This window comes from Pinus tabuliformis, chromosome 1_1, assembly GCF_031772625.1.
Source record: "Pinus tabuliformis cultivar Carrire ecotype Pingquan chromosome 1_1, CPIR1, whole genome shotgun sequence".
NCBI classification, from domain to species: domain Eukaryota; kingdom Viridiplantae; phylum Streptophyta; class Pinopsida; order Pinales; family Pinaceae; genus Pinus; species Pinus tabuliformis.
Window position 1 is genome coordinate 548,891,785 of NC_142297.1, and position 22,712 is coordinate 548,914,496.

Consider the following 22,712-nt stretch of genomic DNA (forward strand, 5'->3'; position numbering starts at 1 on the left):
GTTTAGACATAGGAAACATTAAAAAATTGGTTAATAATCTAATTAAGTCACTTCTATGTGGAAATTCCAAAAACGATTTTTGGGTCTTGGAGATTTCATGTATTCTAGCCTCTCCACCAAATTTCGTGGCTAGAACATATTTGATGCTACAAAAACTAACACGATACCACTTTGTAGTGTCCCCGACCACCAGCTGGGCAACACTACTTAACCAAAATCCAAATTTCATCTCATAATTTGTAATTGCAATTGTCAAATCCTTCTTGCAAACCTGTAACTTGGGTATAAACCCTAGCTGTTGAATACCAATTATATCATGTATAATTAACGAGTTAGGGTCTACACTCTTAATTTGTGGGCACATGCAACAACTATATTTACCACACTCAGAACTCATAGAAAGTTTGTGAGCAAAGACATATATTAAATAGAATGGCACAACAAACCATTTAAACATGTATTAACAAGCAATTAGATTCATATCAAATAAAATGCACACAATGGAAAATAAATACATGAATCCCGAACTGTATCTAGGGTTTATAATGGAAATGGCATCATATTTGTCAACATAGCTCATTCAATTTCATATACATGAACGCACAACGAAAATAGTTTAATTAACCATCAATTACATTATATATATATATATGTATGTATGTATGTATGTATGTATGTGTGTATATATATATATATATATATACATATACATATACATATACATATACATATACATATATACACCAATTAACATCCACAACTCAATACAAGAGAATTAATTCGTAATAACACAAAAACCCTTGAAATGCAGACACACACACACACATATATATATATACACCAATTAACATCCACAACTCAATACAAGCGAATTAATTCGTAATAACACAAAAACCCTGAAACTGGGTTTTAACCATAAATCTATAAGTCAATACATCAAGTAAAATACTTATCTACATAAAAATACCAACTGGTTGCGGACACTCCAATTTCCACCCGACCATAGACCTTGTGGTTCGTCGATTCAACCACGTGTCACCCCCGAACCGATGTTGCAACTCCATAGGCAATGGTAAACCGATCATCACAACATCTCCATGGTCAAGGTGCCAAGTTCCAACCCAATAGTCATGTTGCTCCAAGCACCCTCCATGCTAACTGCCAAGGTGCCAACCCAACAGTCATGTTGCTCCAGGGCTCCAGGCATTCAACCCAACAACCATGCTGCTCCAGGGCTCCAGGCACCTTCCAAGCTAACTACCAAGGTGCCAACCCAACAACCATGTTACTCCAGGGCTCCAGGCACTCTCTAGGCTACCTACCAAGGTGCCAACCCAACAAACATGCTTCTCTAGGGCTCTAGGCACTATCCAAGGCAACTCCCAAGGTACTAACCCAACAAACATGATGCTCTAAGGATCCAGGAACCCTCCAGGCCAACTGCCAAGGTGCCAACCGAACATACATGCTACTCGAGGGCTTCAAGCACCCTTCAGGCCAACATGTCGACACAACTCTCATCTAGTCTACAATCTAAGTTTAGGGCTCACCAACTGTGTAATATTCCTAATGGAAAAGTTAACAGTGCATACCAAAACAGTAACTTGGAGTAATCTGCTGCTGGTTGCCAATAGCCCAGGATGAGAAATGCGCACTGCCCAGTGAGTAATCTGCTGTTGGTTGCCAACTGAAATGCGATTTTTGCTTAGAGGATTGCCTAAATCAACTTGAAATTCCACCCATGGACTCCTCTCCAAAAACCCACAAAAACTCGGAAATGGTTTGGTCCGGTTCCCAGTAATGTAGAAGCCCTCCAACTAGTGCAAGTACCCAACCAATCAACTAGGGCGTATGGCTAATGAAATTCTCTGCTAGAGTAAACCTCAATACCTCAACTGAAGAATCTCCCAACTCAACAAGAATCTGCCTTTAGAACACCTGAATTCCTTAGCCCCTTAAGCATTAATCTACTAAGCTCCTATGCCTGTGCAGGCTTGCCTAGAGAGGCCCACACACTGCCAAAGATTGGGGAATTTAGCCCACCAAAACGCTTCCCAAATACCCTTGCAATTCACCACCAAAATTCTAGCCTTGAGATGTAGAACTACTCCTACAATTCCCGCTCACAAAATCCCCTATAGCTAGCCCAACTAAGTGCCAATTTGCATTGCCTTTGCGCCCAGTAAGTGTGCACTTCTGGTTTGATTTGCTGAAGATGTCAACCTATGGAAGCCCTTGAATAGACTCCCCAAATTTCCAGCTAGGGAGACACTCGAAGTTCTCTGAAACTGGTTTGGATTTCGCTTGAAACCCTTGTGCTCAACCACACTCAAACCCTTGCGTTGAACAACTTCAAGAGAGGTTAATTTCTAAATGTGTAATGGTCAAAAGAGAATTTGGAATGCCTCCCTTTTTCCTTTATATACCATTGGCTCATGCGTCCTCCTTAGTGGCCTCCACTTCCCACTAAAATTGCACTCTCTCTCTCTAAGGGTGCGTATTGCCTCATTGTGGCTCCCATTTGAGTGTGCGGCCCATTTACCCACATCTCCTAAGTCCAAAAATGCCAAAATTTTACCCCAAACCTTTGCCTCTTTGCCCAAGTGACAAAATTGGGCTGAAGGCTTCCTTGCTAGCAATTTATGTGATGGGGGATATTACAAGCTAGTTGCTCCAGACCCAAGTCCACATAATCCTCTTTAGAGCAATGATTATCAGAATAGTAATCATCGTAGTGATAATGAATAATCATCAGGCCTGTGGCAACTATATACATACTTTCACATTGCATGGCTTTCTTTGCCATGTGGCATTCCTAAAGCCACGTGGGCCCCGGGTGCCCTTTTTCACTAACATCTGTCGCTAACACTGTTGCCCCGTGTCCATGGAGTTGCACCACCCTCCATACTCTTACCGCAGAGTGGGCTCCACAACTTGTCTTTTTATTATTATTATTAAAATATTTACAAATTACATTGTATTACAATCAGGCCCTCTGGCGACTTAACAACCACCGGCGCATATGCCCAGGAATGCTGGTTCCACAATATATAACATATCTATATGGGCATGCAGGCCACATATCATAAACACATAGGCATGCAAGCCCACAATATACATCCGGCTCACCAGCCTAATAACAAGTACATATGTTTACATCGCTTTAGACAGACAGTGGTATTACATTAGGAATAGTTGCAGATTTTTATTTCCAATTCTAGAGTAAACCCAAGTAACTAGTTGAAGGTCCATCTCTTTGAAAACCCAACCTGATGAATTTTCTCCATTATTTTCCAGCACTATTAGGGTGGTTATAGTATGCTTTATGCAGCTTTTCAGGCTCTAGATACATAAAAAATAGCCCTCTTAGATTGTTTTCATGACTCCATTAGCCCTAGGGTTTTTTGGCACTGATTTCTCCCTTCAACCACCACTTTAAAATTGAAAAAAAATCAAACTTTTTTTGTTAGATGAAATCTGGAATAAATTTCTGAATATCATAATCAGATTTCACTGAATTCTAATTAGTTTACATAGCCTTAGCTCATTCATATTACACTTATGTTATTTGATCACAATTTTGAAACTTCACTTGAACTTTATTATTAGATCAGATTGTGTTTAACCTAAGTCATTCTTCATTTTACTTATTGTTCACTTGGGTTATTTGTCATGTTCAACAAATTTAAAAATTAAATTTCAGCAGAGTAAATCATATTTGCCTAACTATTGGTAACTAATTTCACATCTTTTAATGGGTTTAACAAATGGTTTTCATCACTTGTTAAAATCTGTAAATTGCCTTCAATTACATCATAAAAATTAGATTTGAGTTATAGATTCAATGTGCATATAAATGCTCACCTTTTATCAGATTTACTGGGGGTATTCTTAATCGTTTTATTGTTTGGATTTATTTGTATGAAGTGTCACATCAATCATATCATTTACACGTTAAATCTTCTTTACTTTGTAAGTCTTATCTTTACTTGGATTTAGTTAATGTGGTGATAACTCTAAGTGTAAATCTGAATATCATATTTCATCATAACTCGGATTTTCTTTTAAGTTTAAGGCTTTCATTTCAATACATCATTTATAGACTTAGTTTATTTGATCATTCAACATATAGGGATACCCCTATCGGCTTTAAGAGAGCTGGCCAAAAGAGAGAGGAGAATCATATTGAGGTGACAGTGGTACTTTCCTATGTTTACCTCAAGGTTGCATCCATGGATTGGGACTTTTCAGCTTATATGTGAGTTGAAGAGGTAACGATACCAAACTCACTGCCAAAGATCTTCATAGGGAGGCTGGCAAACTATGTTGCAGGAAACTTGCCCCCCCTGCATATCAGCTGCATTTCCGTTTCAAAATATGAAACTTGAATGAAACATGTTTCAGTTTGTATGAAATGCATTTCACATGTCAAAAATGTGTTTTATACAAATTTGACACATTTCAACGCCTGTACAATGTGTTTCCAATTGAAATTCGTTTGATTTTGCCTTGATTTAATTGTTGGGACCCACAATTTTGGTTTTATTGCCTAATCAAAAGTCAATTATGAAATAATGAGACTTCTAGGAAGCTCTAAGACTGAAATTTTTTCTTAAAAAGGGTTTCACTCTTAGTTTGCACAAAAACGTTGTTAATTAATGGTATTGCAAAATTCTTAAAGTAAAAGAAATGTCACTTTCACTTAAACTTTTAACATTTTATTTTATTTTATTATTATTTTTTTTTGTTCAGAAGAAAAAGCACCATAAAGATTATATTATGTATATGAAAAATTGAAAATACAGAGCCAATATGTACAATATTCTGGAGGATCATAATCCATGGATTTTGCCCTCGAACCATGGGGGCATTTAAACATAGCAAAATTTTTTAGACTATCCGGCTATTCAGAAAGACTGAAGGATATAGTGTTCCAAATATATTTTCCATATAGCAAACATTGCCATTGGTTGTTTCAAAATGTTTGAGAGGGTTTCCAACCTCATCAGTCTTTGTATGGAGAAAGTAAAATTTCATATCCTATTCAAAATTCAACGAACTTAACAGTTTTCAGAATTTCAGGATTATTTTCATTAGATTCTATCATGTATGAAGGTATGGAATTGGTAGTTAATCAAGAGCACCAAGCCCTTTATGTACCTTGATGTTAGTGATATTGCTTGTTGGACTCCTCTGTCATAGCCTTAGCAAAAATCTACTTTTCACTCAAACCAAAATCATTGATCAAGGATCCTAGGGCTTTTGTAGCATATTTTAAAGCTTGGATTAGGTAGTTTCATCAAAATTGGGTGGTGTTGACTGATGTCCCTAGAGGATTGAGGTAGAGGCAAAGGGTGATACTAATGATGAGGATCCCAATATAAGTGATGGTGGAACATTGTTGTCATTTATGTTTTTCATTTAAATGTTCTTGCTCATTTATTCATAATGATTTCTTTCCAAGTTTCAATATAATGTGCTGTCACGTTTCCCCATTTCCAAAAATTTTTGGGGTCACGTTTGCAGTGCATTTCTGTTTTAGAAACACATACCTGTTTCCTCGTATCATGCAACTTAGCTGGCAAGCTACAGGAAAGTTTGGCCATATGAAACTTCTTTGTAAGAAGTTTTGAATAGCCTCAAAAGGATGTATATTGGTCCACCCCCATGTTCTTGTTAGGGACATATAATGGCCAAACATGTGAATTAAATCATAGAAGCAGAGATACCCTTTACTATTTTTTAGGTAACTTCCCAAAGTATCTCATTGTTATGATGATGTTTCTTGTTGCATTGGCAATAGTCAATGTCTGAAGGCCATTGTAATGGCTGCAGTGGCTCCTTCCTCTCAAATAAGCTTTGATAATGTGTCTAAGACAATTTCTGATTGAAGTTGAAAATTTGACGAAATGGATCTGATTGACCTTTTACTCATTTTGAGCTGGCAAAGCTCAAGGCTCAAAAATAGATCCATGCTTATTAGGAACCTGTGTTCTTACTGTCCCTTGGGAGGTCTGCAATGGCCACTTGCAAAAACTTTGCTTGTAAGAAGCATCACTAACATGCCAATTGGAGGACAATATTTCTTATCTTGAAACTTTTTGGTACTCTGGAATTTTTGGTCAGTATTGATTTTGTATCTCATGCTGCAAAAGAAAATACTAAAGATCTTGTAAAGAAGTAGGAATATCATTAAACTTTTCTGAAGGTAGCTTCAAAAATGCATTTTGGATTCATTTCTGCTAATTTAAGGCCTTCTGTTTTAATCCCAATTGTACCTGATATTCCTTCAAGTTAGCCTTCAGGATGTTTTGAACTAGCTTATTATGACAAATATCCAAATTTTATTCAAATGAATTCTGGCTGTCCTGCTGGACCCTTTTTTTTGTGAAATACATATCCCAGGGAAACCTGCTGGGCGCCCCTCCTTATTTTGAGGATGGTATCAAAGGTAAACTGGATTCCGAAGTTCAAGGCTTTGTCAACACAGGGCTTAAGAACATCACAACAATATACTCATTAAAAACTCAACATGTCACTCGTGGTAATTGAACTTGGGTGGGAAGCATAACATTCCTCACAACCACTTGGGATAGACCCAATTGACTGCTGTCCTGTGAAACATAACCAAGACATGATATGAAATCATATTCAAGGATGCATTTTAAAGTGGCAAAAAATTTCAGAGGGTACAATTGGTTATTTTCAACTAATGGGTGTTTGTCTATGGTTGGCATAGATTGGCCTCTTGACTCGAGCAACTGGAATTTAATTGCTTTTATTCCAATAATCATTGATGTTTCCTTTTCAACTTTTTTTGAGGACCTCTCAAACTAGCCTATTCTAATAGTAATTTCTATGCCAAACGTTTAACACAAAAAAGGCAAAATGCAGTGAAAGTAAAATGAATTTTGTCTTTCCTGTCAAGCTTATCCAAGATATGATATTCATTTTCATGGAATGCATTCGGAAATGGCAAAATATATTCTAAGTGTGCAATTGCTCATGCGTATTTGTTTACAATTGGCCCAGGTTGTCCTCTTGATCTGAATGACCTGAATTATACAGAAGCTGTTTCTGCATGCTCAGAAGAAGGCAGAAATAGATGTTGTCGCTATATCAATGCATTAGTTGGGATTTCTATAGCTCGTTATGCAAATGGAACAGGTCAGCTTGGAGTTCCTCCGGAATCCTTTGAGACGTGCCTAAGTGCAATGTCTGATGCCTTTCAGCTCAATGGTCTTTCAACCAATACAACAGCACTTTGTGGTTTAGGCACAAAGATTCCCATGAACTTGGGTTGCAATGGTCATATGATTGTTCAAGAGATGGAACAGACCTCAAATTTTAAGGAAGTGTCACTCAATTGCATAAGTCCAGCTTCATCATCAGGAAATTGCAAAAAGTGTTTATATGCAAGTGCAGTATTTCTTCGCCACCTAGTGGATGTAGAAGATCATATGGCTCTGAGCACATGTAGGGATGCTATCTTTGTTGCTATTGCAAGCCATGGTGATTCAAAATTTACACTTGACATGGCAAGCTGCTTTTTTGGCCTTCAAGACCTTGGAGTTATACCAGGTATCCAGATTTTTAAGTTGACCTTTATTATGTAAATCAGTCCCTTTACCTTTGTAATTATTATTAACTCAAAGTTGGAGATTGACAAATTGTTTTGATATTTGAAAGATTTGGCTGATTTCTATCTCTCAAATATTCCTGACTTGGCCTTATTTGATATGTTTCTTTTTCTGTTGTTTTAACACAAATAAATAATAGATTTCAAGTAGGCTGGGTAAAATCCTGATTCCTGAGCCATTCCTTTTTCTAGAACGAGAAGGTACTCCGATAGCAGTTTTATTTGACTTCGCAATTTATGCTGGTGTACTTCTCCATCCCACCTTTTGATGGGCTATTTGCTTACAACTTGTAACAATGCAAAGTTGATATTCAAGGAGGAGTTATAATTGCAGATAAATGAGAAGGGAAGGAACCAAAGCTCCCCAAAATGCTTCCAGCTCCTTAATTAGAAAGATCGTTCCAAACAATGGTCTGAGTTCTATGTGCTTCTAATTTTCTTGCCATGAAATTGATGTTTTAGAAATAAATCCCTATTTTTGTGTTATTTCAATGGCAATGGAAAACTTCTTATTTCTCTTTTCTGCTTAGCTTCAATCAATCACTCCAAATTACTTGTTGCAATCTTGGTTGAGAAATCTTTGGTGTATAGGATATCTTGCTCTTTTCATACTCCACAGATTTTGTCCTGTTGAGAAATTAATACAAATAGAATTAAGGTTAGATTTCTCTTCCTTGATAATTACTTGTGAATTATGTTGGATTCTTTCATTTCTTTATTAGATTATCTTTCATCAAGCAATTACCAAATTATGTGTGTATGTAGATTACAAGAGCAAGAGACACAAGATGTAGGCACTCTACCAGGTCAAAACCCCTATCTAGGGAAAAACCCAGTCCATTCCTTCAGTAGTTAAGACAAGATAATCCAAAACTCTTCAACCTAGACACAGACCTCCTCCAACCACCAAGTCAACCCTTGCTTCCAACAACTTCGATCTAGATCTTCGACCTTGCAGCAACAACACTTTGACCCAACAAATCTAGAATTTCGACCTTCCTAGCGGCAGAACTTCGACCCAACACATTCATAATTTTGACCCTCCCAACAACAGTACTTCGATCCAACAAATAGCCTAGTAACTTCGCATAAAAGAGAGAGAGAGATAGCCTAGAAACTTCGACTTGCAATTCTTCCTTCTTCTCCTTGAACTTCACACTTTTTCTACACTTCCTTGATGTGTATTGAACTTGTTGAGTTGATGTCCAAATAGATCGAACTGCTCTTGTATATATAGCCTCTTATGTGGGTTGAATTGTCCTCTTGTAGGCCGACTTCATTAGGCAAGGGTCGACTTGGTGTGGAGGTGACAAATTACATTTTTGACTCAATAATAATTCTTTTTACATGATTCAAAAGCCCAAGAAGGGTCTCATTAAATGGACAATGACTCTAATGACTCAGTATAAAACCTAGAAGTCCTCAATGGGGACTTTGACCTATAAAATGATGACCCAAGCATGAAACCCATGCTTTAATAAGTCATTGTAATAATAATAAAAATTTCTTTTTCATTCTTTGACTCAAATATAAATATGAAGACTAAACCTAGTTACATTCTTCAACACTCCCTTTTAACTAGGGAGGTATTCATAATTTACACACATATATACAAGTATAAGGAAGATCTCAAAACACAAGAACTATGAAGAACTTAGGCACACACGGTGCCACAGACTAGATTCCTGACCAAGGGCAATCTATCTGGGTGGGACTAAGATGGACTAAAGCTTTCAACCTCTCTAGGTACCTTAAGGCTTTCTTACTAACCATCAACCCAAGGAATTAGGTGTGTAATGCAAGGTCAGAGCTCTATGACCAACGCCACCCTCCCTACTTTGGGAACTAAACATCAACACATATGCCGGCGATATGTCCTCCCAGGAATTTTGTATCAGATAAGATGCCTCCTCAAGTCTTCCAAACACTTTTCGTTAATGAAATCAATGATATCAACCAAACCAAGCATGCTTCTCAAATATTCAAACTTCTTATTAGGAGGAGACTTTGTTAACACATCAGCTACCTGTTCGTCGATCGGAACATATTGTAGCTTCACGATCCCATCTTGTACCAAACTTCTAATATAGTGGTACTTATTATTGATATGCTTTGTCCTTGCATGGAACACGAGAACTTCAAACACCTTAATGCTGCTTTGATTATCACAATTTATCATAGTAGGACTTAGATATTTCTCAAACAAATTTGATAGATGTTTCCTCAACCATACAACCTCCTTTCTTACTTCACATGCAGCCATGTACTCAGCTTCAACACTACTTAAAGCAACATGATCTTGTTTTCTACCTATCCATGAAATCATTGCAGATCCCAAACTAAAACATCCACCAGTAGTGCTTCTTCCATCAGTCTCACTGCCACCCCAATCAGAATTTGTAAAACCTGTCAGCTTGACTTCGTTGCTATCATACTTTAGGCAGTGATGAATAGTACCACATAGATATCTTAATATATGATTGGCAACTATCAAATGATCATGACGAGGTTCCAATTAAAATTGACTAAGAATGTTCACAACAAAACATATATCTGGTCTAGTGTTTACCAGATACATTAGAGAACCCACCAACTTTCGATAGGTGGTAGGATCCATGAGACTTGAGTAAGAGCTTCTCAACTTCTTGAGATTGGTGATCATGGGAGTAGTCATGGGCTTGGAATCCATCATATTGAATTCCTGCAACAACTTAATTATATACTTTCCTTGCCCCAAATCAATGTTGCACGAAGCGGGAGCGAAGTGGAAGCGCGGAGCGCGGAAGCGTCATTTTCCAAAAATCTAGGAAGCGAAGCGTCCGCGGAAGCGTCTGCTATATATATATATATTTTTATATTTTTTTGCATTTATACTCAAAACAAACATCCCAAATACCAAATTAATTGTAGAAGACATGAAAACATGCATATTTTTGCATAAATCAAGATAGATATGGCATCCATGATTCCATTGTAGTTACTAGTATGTACAACAATCATCTATATTCTAGCTATTACAAACATACATCAAATTTTTAAGCATATTATAAAACATAAAACATTTAAGCATATTATAAAACATAAAACATAGAGCATATTATGATTTATCTAGCAAGTGAGCAACTGTCAACATTTGTCATGTCCAAAATTCAAATAATAATGTTTACAAAATATGTCACTTGGTCACCGCCAAGCCAAAAAGGTTCAAAATTCAAATTCACAAGTCTACAAGTCTAATGAGTAATCTATGACAAAAAGAAGTAGATTGTGAATATATCTACTAATCTCTCCTCCTTCCACCACGAATAGAACGTGATGGCGGGCCTCCACGTGGTGGCAATGAAGAAGATGGTCCTTGTGTAAGTCGTGGCACTGGAACTGATGAAGAAGAACCCCCTGCCGTTGGTGTTGAACCATGGAACCTAGAAACCAAGGGACCAGATGGGGGTGTTGGCATATCAACACCCGTGTCATCATCCTAGAATCGCTCAAAAAATTCATGCAAAAAAAAAAAACACTAGTTAACAAAAAAATTAAAAACATGAATTAGAGAAATGCTTTATAAGGGAAAATTGGAAAATTCATACCACAATGGACATACCTGGATAAGAGAATCCTCTAATTGCTCTAGTCGCAACACTCCATCCTCCAAATTGGGCTCCTCTGGATTCTTGTCCCAAGTCAACAAGTCTTTATTAGACTTTGCATCTTCACAGTAATGGGACAACAATCGCAAGTTTTAATGAACATAAACCAAGCTCTCTGCCCGGTCTAAATTCAACCTGTTCCTTTTAACACTGTGGATGAAAGAATAAGAGCTCCAACACCTCTCTGCAGAAGAAGTGTTTACCACCTGTGATAGCACCCGCAATGCCAAACTCTGTAGAAGTGGAGTAGGCCCTCCATGCATGTTCCACCACTCAAGAGCAGAAAAATGCTCTCGATCTTGAATTGCATGCATGCTCCCAAATGGACCAGTGTTGCTCGTATAGTTGCTCACCTGTCTCCGTACCAATGCAGCCTCCTCATTATCAGGGATTAATCTACTCAATGCAGCCATATATTTTTCGTGAACCTCTTTATCTTGGTGTGGTTTTTTCCTGACTCCCCCCCCAGGTGCTGGTTTTGAAAGCCATGATGGATGATAGTATTTAGGTGTCAAAACATATGCTAATGCATGCAATGGAACATTTAGCATATCCCATCGTTTTTCCACCTCTTCACGAATATAATTGTACAAGGTGGTATCTCTAGGCTCAACAATGTCTTTAATCTGCCCCAACATGCTATCCATTTGCTCATACACCTCCCCAATTACTGGTCGATCTGAATCTGCAAACTTGATCATGTAATAAATTGGTTTGGTGAATTGCAAAACATATTTAACCTGTGACCAAAAGTAACTGTCAAGAACAGTGTCCTTGACTTCATTAGCACCATCTGTGTCAGTGTTAATTTCATCCCATGTTTCAGCACACACCAGATTAGTTAAAGCTTGTCTCACCCTCACTAGCCGCCTAAAGGTGAGGTAATAACTAGCAAATCTTGTCTTTGCAATTTTAAGCAATTGCAACTTGGAGTAAGTGCCATAGAAGTAGTTTACCCTTGTATGCCCTGTGATGAATTTAATGAGCTGCTTCCCTTTCCTGTAAACCTCAGCAATCCACCCACAATCTTTGTGTTTCACAATATCATGCATCAAAAGGTTCAATGTGTGAACCAGGCACCCAGACCAAAAGATGTGTGGATGAGTACGCTCAATAATTTTTCCTGCTAACTTACAATTTGCTGCATTATCTGTGATCACTTGAACCACATTATTCGGACCAACATCTTTGATTGATTTCAATAGGAGATCTGCAATGTTTGGTGCAGTTGCACTGATGGAGGAGGAGTCATGAGATGCAATAAATACTGCACCACTAGAAGAAACACCAAGAACATTTATCAAATGTTGGTTTCTAATATTTGTCCACCCATCTGATACAATGGATACCCCAGAATCCACCCACTCATGTGTAAAACGTGTCAAAGCTCTTTGAACCTTAGCTTTTTCTCTTTCTAATAACACTGTTCTAGCTTTCTCATAGTTGGGGGCCTTGTATCCTTTTGGGCTTCATTGATGGCCTTTACCATTTCATGCCAATAGGGAGAGCGAAGCACATTGAATGGTACACCGCAAGCACAAAGAAAACGGACTATCTTTCCATCCACATCATCCCTCCCAGCAACATTAAGGAAATCCCCTATTGTTTTTCTACCTCCAGAGGTTGCAAAAGTACCATGAGGAGATGGGCAACTACCAAATTTAGAGGTTGCACTTGATTCAGAATGAGTTTTTTGTTTCTTGTTTTTTCGTTGTGCAGCCATCTCTATTTTGATGTATTTTTGTCTTTGTTCACTTGAAATGTTTGGGCAAATGGTTACCCCCACAGAACCCTTTTTTTCATCACTATCTAGCACCCCACAAAGATGCCTCCTCAGACGGGTATATGAACCCGTATATGGTTTTCCTCCATGACAACCATGAGGGCACATCCATTTGTAAGATCCACCACCCTTTCCCCCTTCAAGTTTGGTCACATAGTTCCACAAGGGATTTGATGTACCTTTCCCATCTTGTGCTTCAGTGTCCTCTTCAAGTTCATCCCCTTCCTCTTCAAACCCTTCCTCCTCATCATACATTGGGTCACTACTATTAGGACCAAGTTCATCCCCTTCCTCTTCCCCTCTATTCCTCACCCTTGCCATCATTAAAACCAAGAGTGGAATGATACATAGAAGCCAAAAGAACACCATCTTGGAATATGGATATAGGTGGTGGACAACCTGTAAATAAAGGAGCAAGTAGAAACAATGGGAAAGAGTAGGAGAGGGAGGAGAAAAATACAATTTTTTTTTCAAAAAAACAAGGGAGTTTGGGGTTTGAACTTACCTCTTTAGCTCTTGTAGATGAAGTCCTCCAAGCTCTTGCTCCAAGCTCCTCCTCCTTCTCCTAGCTCCTCCTTCTTCACTCCTCCAAGCTCTCCTCTCTTCTCCTCTCCTTTCCTCTCTTCTCTTCTCCTCTCCTCTCTTCTCTTCTCCAACTCTCATAAACTCAAAGTGAGAAAATGAGAAGAGAATGGGGGCTTTATTCTTTTCTAAAGTCACCCTAAACTCACCCTAACCCACCCCCTCATGCTAGTTAAGTTAAATTTTAAAAGAAATAAAAAAAAAAATACGTTTAATTCGCTGCCTCCGCGGGTTGCGTGCGGGTTGCGCCTGGGTGGCGTGCGGGTGGCGTGCGCTTCCGGGCAGGTTGCGTGGCGCCACCCCTTGCCCGAATCGCCTCCCGAACCGCGATTCCGGGGGGCCGCAACCTCAAATGGCAGGAATCGTTTTTTTAACCCGGAATCGCGCCACCTCAAAAACGGAATCGCGCTTCCTATGGGGATTCCGGATCGATTCCGTACGATTCGCGATTCTGCCTTTGGATCCGGGGGGGGGGGGCGATTCCTGCAACACTGCCCCAAATATATCTCCCCAGGTTTCTGCCATACTTCCAAACCTAGGTAATAATGCATCAGTCCTAGATCCTTCATTTCAAAGTCGATGCCAACATCTTCTTGCATTCTTGTATCCTTCGCTCTACACCTGTAATAAATAGATCATCCACATATAGTAAAATAATAACTAACTCATTATCCGCAACCTTGATATAGAGATTTGGATCAACAAAACTTTTGACAAACCCGATTCTTAGAAGGTATGCATCCATTCTCGCATACCATGCCCAAGGAGCTTGCTTCAAACCATATAGTGCCTTCTTGAGTCTACAAACATGAGTTTCTTTTCCGTTTATTTCAAAGCCTTCAGGTAGTTCAATGTGTACTTCATCGATGGTTCCATTCATAAATGTTGTTTTTACATCCATTTGATGGATATTCCATCCCATTGTTGCAGCCAATGAAACCAAAGATCTTATAGTAGTATATCTTGCAGTAGGTGCAAAGGTTTCTTCATAGTCTATGCTTTCCTTGCAACGAATCTAGCTTTGTACTTGTCTATGCCTCCATCAACAACGTGCTTGATATTGTAGATCAATTTAGAAGTGACAACCGATTTGTCACTTGGTCTAGGAACGATTTCCCAAACCCCATTTTTCATGATGGATTGATATTCTTCCTGCATAACTTTCTTCCATACTTCTTGATGAACAATTTCCTCAAATGTAGTTGGTTCAACTTCCATTAGTTTTGTCATGTATGCAGCATATCTAGAATATCTTTTTGGTCCTTTGCTTTCTCTAAAAGTTCCTTTCGCAGCTCTATGCCCTTCAACATCTTCAAGAGTAGCTTTTAACCAATTTGGCCTCTTCCTTGTGTTGAGTATGATCACAGGTTGAATAGGCTCACTTGGTTCTTCTTCTTCTTCTTGATTTGTGGTAGGATTGTCGTGATGCTCTTCTTCTTCGAATAGTGGTATGTCTTCGTCATCAAAATCTATAGGAATATCTTTGGATCTTTTGTAGGCATGATTTTCATCAAATATAACGTCCTTGCCTGCTTCAATATGTCTTCCTTCCTTGATGTAGATTCTATATGGCTTTGAAGAAAGACTGTAGCCAACAAAAATCCTTTTAATGCTTGTATAATCTAAGTTCTTTTGTTTTCCCTTTGGAATGTGGCTATAGGCGGGACATCGAAAGATTCAAAGATGGTCCACACATGGCTTCCTTCCTGTGAATGCTTCTTCAGGTGTCATATTATCGTGGATTCTATGAGGACTTCTATTTTGTATATATACAATGATCATTGTTGCTTCTCCCCATAGAAATTTTGGTATATCTTGATAAAAAATCATTGTTCATATACATTTTTCAAGTGTTCTTTTTTTCCTTTTTGCAACTCCATTATGTTCGAGATTGTAGGGAACAATAATCTCCCTCTTAATTCCTGCTTCTTTACAATATGCAATTATTTCTTTTGAAGTGTATTCTCCACCATTATTGGATCTCAAAGTTTTTATTCTTCTTTCGGTTAAGGTACCTACTTCAGACCTAAATTCCTTGATCTTTTCAAATACTCCATCCTTTGTTTTGAGTAGATAGAGCCATGTCTTTCTAGATGATCATCAATGAAGGTTACATAATAAAGATGACCTCCAAGTGATTTGTCAGACATAGGCCCACCCACATCTAAATGAATGAGGTCCATTATTTCTTTAGACCTTGTTTCACTACTTGTAAATGGTTTCCTTGTATTCTTTCCCAACGAACATCCCTTGCATATTCCTTCACGATCTTCTTTGATATTGGGAATGCCATTTACCAATTTATTGAGAGAGAGAATAACCTTATAATGTAAATGTCCAAATATTCTATGCCATAGTTCAATGGGATTGATTTCCATGTGAACTAGGGCTTGAGGAGGTGGGGTTATTACTCTATATAGACTTCCTTCACGAATTCCAATAACCCTAGCTTTATCAATGCTTGAATCTTTACCCCAAGCCAAAACTTTTCCATCTACAAAAGCAACTCTATCACCTTTATCTTCTAAGCAAGAAATTGAAAGTAAATTCTTTTTCAAACCTGGAACATAGAATATATTGTTGAGATGTAGCTTTGCTCCATTGTCCAACTTCAAAGAAGTTGATCCCAGGCCTTTAACAACATAGCTTTTGTTGTCTCCCAATTCCACTGCATGAGAAGATTGTTCCTTTGATAGAGTGTGAAGTTGTTTGCTATCTCCTGTCATGTGTCTTGATGCTCCACTATCAATAATCCATGCATTGTCATCATTGAGTGAACCTGTGAGTGCAACCAAAAACCCTTTGCTTTTGACCTTGTTGAATAAGTTGTAGATGATTCTTTTGATCCAGCTTCCTGCAATATTGAATCCCATTTTCAAGTATCTTATCATAGAGGGAGTAGTCCTTTCTTTCAAGCCAATAGAGTGATCTCCAATCTTCCTTGACCTTAGCTTTGATACCATGTTGAGAAATCAATGCTAGTAGAATTAGGGTTAGATTTCTCTTCCTTGATAATTACTTGTGAATTATGTTGGCTTCTTTTGTTTCTTTATTAGATCATCTTTCATCAAGAAATTACCAAATTATGTGTGTATGTAGATCACAAGAACAAGAGACACAAGATGTAGGCACTTTGCCAAGGCAAAACCCCTATCGAGGGGAAAACCCAGTCAAACTTCTTCCATCAGTAGTTAAGACGAGATAATCCAAGACTTTTCAACCTAGACACAAACCTCCTCCAACCACCAAGTCATCCCTTCCTTTCAACAATTTTGATTTAGATCTTAGACCTTGCAGCAGCAACATTTCAACCCAGTGAATCGAGAATTTCGACCTTCCCAGCAGCGAAACTTCGACCCACCACATTCAGAATTTCGACCCTCCCAGCAGTAGTACTTCGATCCAACAAATAGCCCAGTGACTTCGCATAGAAGAGAGAGAGAGATAGCATAGAAACTTCGACTTACAATTCTTCCTTCTTCTCCTTGAACTTCGCACTTTTTCTGCACTTCCTTGAAGTGTATCGAACTTGTTGAGTTGATCTCCAAATAGATCGAACTGCTCTTGTATATATAGCCTCTTCTATGGGTCAAATTGTCCTCTTGTAGGCCGACTTCATCAGGCAAGGGCCGACTTAGTGTGGAGGTGACAAATTACATTTTTGACTCAATAATAATTCTTTTTACATGATTCAAAATCCCAAGAAGGGTCTCATAAAATGGAAAATGACTCTAATGACTCAGTATAAAATCTAGAAGTCCTCAATGGGGACTTTGACCTATAAAATGATGACCCAAGCATGAAACCCATGCTTTAATAAGTCATTGTAATAATAATAAAAATTTCATTTTCATTCTTTGACTCAAATATAAATATGAATACCAAACCTAGTTACATTCTTCAACATGTCCATGGAACAAAAATAAAATACATAGTACCTATCACTCTCTTGGTTTGGCATATAGAAACCAAAACTGTTTTACTCTGTCTATCAATACACAGGGCTATCTAAAAGCTTCGTTTAGTGAATCCTTTGGTGTAAGTCCATATTATTTCTTAGTGTGTAGTTGTGCATATTCTAGCTGTTCCTTATATTAGCTAAGTCTGGACATTTCGTTTGCACAGTATGTTTCACCTATTTAACTGTTTTGTTGATTATGTAGGTGACTGGTGGACTTAATCATAGTACTTATTTTGTCAGGTGGAGAAGTAACTAAAGGAGTAGTGTGTGTGTTTTTGGAAAAAGATTTAATATTCTTCGTCTTCGAAAATATATCAAATTATTCAAAAACCCCTTGCAGAAGTGCAACTTTGTGCAAATTTCAATTTGGGACTGATAATTTTGAAGGATGGTAAATTGAACAGAGGTGAATAGCTTGGAATCTTTATATTCAAGTCCATGAATATGAGGAAAACTCCTTATTTGGTCAAACGTGATTTAGTTGAATTAATAATTATCTAGTCTTTCCATCATCTAAAGTTCAACGTTTGTAACTTTTACCTCTAAGGCCAGTTGGCCTTATTGATTTCAATGGGCTTAGATTAAGCCTGAAAACAGTTGTTGCAACATGCATATTAAGACAGTCGCTGTAGTTGTTATTTCCATAAGAAGTCCAAAGGAATTTGAATGTGAGACTTGGTTGAATTGAATGTTATTGAAATGGGGTTGTGGTCCAATAGCGAGGGTGGTTGCTTTGAAGCTGTCCACTAGGGTTCCATTCTCTCTGACGGCATGTGTTTAGTGTTGTGACTTGTGACCCTGTTCGCCTGTGCACGTCAGCCACATTATGGTCCATCCTTGTTGGGTGGCTTTGTCCAACTAAATAGGGTGCTGGAATTCTTCCAATATAGCTTGTCAAAGCATCATTTTCACAAAAATTAAGAAGTTCATGAGTTCTATTTGAAAACTGCATGTAGTACTAGACTACCTGAAGTTTGTACTGCAGGGTAGCATTCACTCAGAGTGAGTCCATGTCCATGAAGCAAGCATAATGTTATGGACATTATGGAAAAAATGCAGAAAAACTATAAGACTTAGGAATCTATAACAGAATGCAGACATGGAAGTTTTTCTGATACCATTTTCTTATATATGTGCACTGTGCAGCTTTAGCGCCAAACTCCAAGCCACCCTCACAGATGTATCTTTCTATCGTATCTTCCAGACCATTCCTCTCTCCAGTATCTGCACCTTCCAGTGGAGTTTTCCACAGGAATCCTTATTCCCTTTATCATTTAACAGTGATTCCGGGTGTTGGAATTGGAGTTACAGGAGTAGCTTGTGCTCTCTTGGTCTATCTGATCCTTCTCATTTGCAGAAAAAGGAAGGAGTTAGCAGATTCTAAAGATCCTTATTCGTTCATTAAGAACAGGACGTTGACTCTAGAGCGCCGCTGGAAGATCGGGAAATGGAGAAAAGGTTGGTTTGATTGTCTCCCTCTTTAATAGTTGTACTGAAAACCATCTATAATTGAATGACATAATGGGATGCTGAACCTGTTTGCCTCAGATCCATCGACCATGTTCAGGCGGTTCAGCTACAAGGAGATTCAGAGGGCAACCAATGGCTTCTGTACCATAATTGGCAGGGGAGGATTTGGAACTGTTTATAAAGCTCAATTTGAAAATGGGTTTATTGCGGCAGTGAAGCGAATGAACAAAGTCTCTCAGCAAGGGGAGGAGGAGTTCTGTAAGGAGACAGAACTTTTAGGACGTTTACATCATCGACATCTTGTGACACTTCGAGGATTTTGTGCAGAGAAACATGAGAGGTAAGCAATCCCTACCTAATGATTTCAGTCCTTTGGGTTGATAAGAAACTGGACATGTTTTATAAGAATGTAAGGTTTAATATTTTGGACGATAACAACCATTCAAGTTGTTGAAATTGGATTGCTGAGTAATTTTTTTCATAGTTGCATGTGGCTTCTTATTGTTGGGCTGGTCTTACTTTCACAGGTTTCTTGTGTATGAATACATGGAAAATGGGAGTCTTAAAGAACACCTGCATGGTAAGCCTTTTCTGATATTTAATATGGTATATCTATCATTGAGGAAGATGCATGCATTTTTCCATATTTGCACTTGATCAAGTATGACCATTTTAGCCTGGGATATCGATGAATATGGATACATCTTTCTGCATTTTGCACTTGATCATGAACATTTTACTTGCAGCTTCAGGAAAACCCCCGATGAGTTGGCGAACCAGAATTCAGATTGCTGCAGATGTGGCTACTGCTTTGGTGAGTTTGAGAGGTCCCAACTCCATTTCTAGTTATATTTCATAACTATGCTTTTCAGATTTCCTTCTATTTGTAAAACACTGTATCATGCCTGTGCAGGAGTATCTTCATTTTTATTGTGATCCTCCACTCTGCCATAGAGACATCAAATCTAGCAACATTTTATTGGATGGGAACTTCGTCGCAAAGGTAACTTAAAGTCCTTACATCCTTTTCAACTGATATCTATAGAAAGGATTGTCATAGTTCATATTTCATTCATTTAAGGGACAGACCTAGAGAACTATATTTCAGGGTCCAGCATAATTGAAAAAGGAGGTTCATATAAACGAGGACAGAACTACTTCTAGTTTAGGATGAGACAATTCTAAAGTTGCTCTGCATAGATTAATAGTAAGAGTATCCAGGACGGGAGGCAAAGAGACATCATGTGTGCACACATATAGATAGGTAGATAGATATGGAGAACTGTGGATTTGCACTGTGATTCCTGTATTTTGAAGAATCACTATGTATAATCAATATCATCAACAGCTCAGGAGCAGAGATAGTTGAGCAATTGTGAAAAGTAATGGGTCCTTCTCACTTAGCTAATTTAACATAAGAGCAAGATAATCTTCCATATTTTATTTCTAACATTCTACGTTGTTTCTGTACAAATTCTACAAAATGAATGGGGCTAACCACGATTATTCAGCTGAGTACTTTGTACCGAAATTGAACTACTGTAGGTAGCAGATTTCGGCCTTGCACATGCTGCACCAAGTGGGGCAATTAAATTTGAACCGATCAACACAGATATCCGTGGAACCCCTGGTAACCTTTTCTTTCTAAGCAATTTAACAACCACATAAAGTTTTTCAAGCCAATGCTGCTTGTGATTAATTGTTAAGTCTTCTCCCATATTGCAGGGTACATGGACCCTGAATATGTTACCACTCAGGAGTTGACACAGAAGAGTGATATATACAGCTATGGGGTTTTGCTTCTGGAACTTATCACTGCTCGGCAGGCAGTATACGAAAACAAAAATCTTGTAGAATGGGCCCAGCAATATATTACAACATGTTCTAGATTGCCTGAAATTGTCGATCCTAATCTGGCAGATAATTACAACTTTGAACAGCTTCAGGTTCTCATTAGCATTGTAAAACTGTGTACCCAAAAAGAAGGTAAAGCAAGGCCTTCAATGAAGCAAGTTCTCCGTCTTCTATATAATAAATTAGACACAGACAGCCATAACCTCATGTTGTTAACTCGAGGTAAAGATGCAGGTAACAACAATAATTTTAAGACAATGAACAAAGGAAAAGTAGAGACAGTGAGGTCTTCAAATGGTATCGACCTTAATGGTGATTTAAGGTGCTTGCAGTCTTCTCCTAGTACTTCTAGGTCTTATTGTAGCAGAAGTTTTCTCCTTGACTCAGGTTCACCACGTTCTCCTGTTTCTACATAAGAATACAGCTAAGCAAAAAGGCAAGGTTGATTTAAATCAACTTTCTTGAGGCAGCTTGCTTAGAATGTACTGTTGTATACTATTTTTTGGCATTGACAAGGAATTCTGCGGTAATCCTTAACAGGACTGTCATGTTGAAAATTGAAAACTGCATATGAAGGAATATGCAACATAGATGAACTTGGCAATGGTCTTGTACAGTAAAATATTTTGAAAAATATAACTTCTGCAACTCTAGAGTAGTTTTCTGTTAGGTGAAGAATGAACACATCCTAAAGAAGGCATCACAAACATATCTTAGTGTTTCCAGTGCCAGAGTTGTGAGCTGTCATTGTTGACTGACTTTTCTGATTTAAAGGCCAAAATTTTCTGCATTATTATGCATTTGCTTTATGCCTGAAACGGATGTCATTTTATATTTGTCTCTGTATAGCAAGTTTTTAATCCTTTTTAGGTAGAACAATGAAATCTATTTTTGGTTTGCATTTTTTGGGGGTTCTGAACAGGCAAAGATTAGGGTTTAAATGTCGCTTATTAAGCATCTACGTTCTCATTGTAGCTTGGTTGGTGTGCACTAGCAGCTCACAAATTTTTAATAATCACTGTTCACACACTAACGATTTTTCTCATAGTGGTCCTGGTGACCTGGGGCAATCTCCTGGGAGGGGTTCTATAAGTTGACAATTGCGTATGAATAAGCCAGATTTTGTTGTTTCATTTAATCTTAAGCACAAGGGATTGCAGGAGAAAATAGAAATTGGTGTTAGCTTCAGTCAATATCAGTACTTGTATTTTGGGTTTACAATATTATTTTGCAATTTGGTACTGTGAAACAAGTGTGGATCTGATAAACCATGGTGAGAATGTGGATGTTTAATAAGCGTGGAGTTAATTTTGAACTATTCTGCTCAAAATCAATTACATATATACAATTCAAGTATCTTATAGAGTAAGCTTAGCCCTTCTGGAGCTGATAAAAACCAGTGTCATGTACTGCTGTAAGTACTCAATTTCAGTGTTGCAATAGTATATGATAAGACAGTAAGTTTGGTTTTGTATAATCTATGTTCTCAGAGGTTGCTTAAGCATCAAAAGATTGCAGAAACAATAAGATAAAATGGTGTGTTTTATCATGGTATTTTCTATTCCAAATGTACAAGAAAAACAAGAAGAATAGATAGATGATGTCAAACACTTACTGTCACCACCTATAAGCCTAGAGGCTTATCACCTATGTTGCACGGAAATTCAAGGACCCTGACGCTGTAACCACTTATAAGCCTAGAGGCTTATGGCAAGGGCTAACCAGCTTGCTATAGGGCATTAAATGCCTAGGTATATGCATGCTCTATAACAAAAT

The 22,712-nt window shown here is 38.0% G+C and overlaps 1 protein-coding gene across 2 annotated transcripts in view; it reads left to right on the forward strand.

The window, feature by feature from the left end:
• LOC149214291 (Protein kinase superfamily protein) overlaps positions 1-21,708 on the forward strand; it is a 42,805-nt gene extending 21,097 nt beyond the window's left edge. Inside the window, exons 2-9 of one of the 2 annotated variants that reach the window (XM_089392257.1) lie at positions 7,033-7,581; positions 18,759-19,070; positions 19,161-19,422; positions 19,610-19,662; positions 19,829-19,896; positions 19,996-20,085; positions 20,628-20,712; positions 20,808-21,708. In XM_089392257.1, coding sequence (XP_089248383.1) covers positions 7,033-7,581; positions 18,759-19,070; positions 19,161-19,422; positions 19,610-19,662; positions 19,829-19,896; positions 19,996-20,085; positions 20,628-20,712; positions 20,808-21,352 — 1,964 coding nt within the window. In that variant the 3' untranslated portion in view covers positions 21,353-21,708. The remainder of the gene's footprint in view (positions 1-7,032; positions 7,582-18,758; positions 19,071-19,160; positions 19,423-19,609; positions 19,663-19,828; positions 19,897-19,995; positions 20,086-20,627; positions 20,713-20,807) is intronic. The other variant, XM_089392258.1, reaches the window with a different exon arrangement.
• The last annotated feature ends 1,004 nt before the right edge of the window (positions 21,709-22,712 follow it).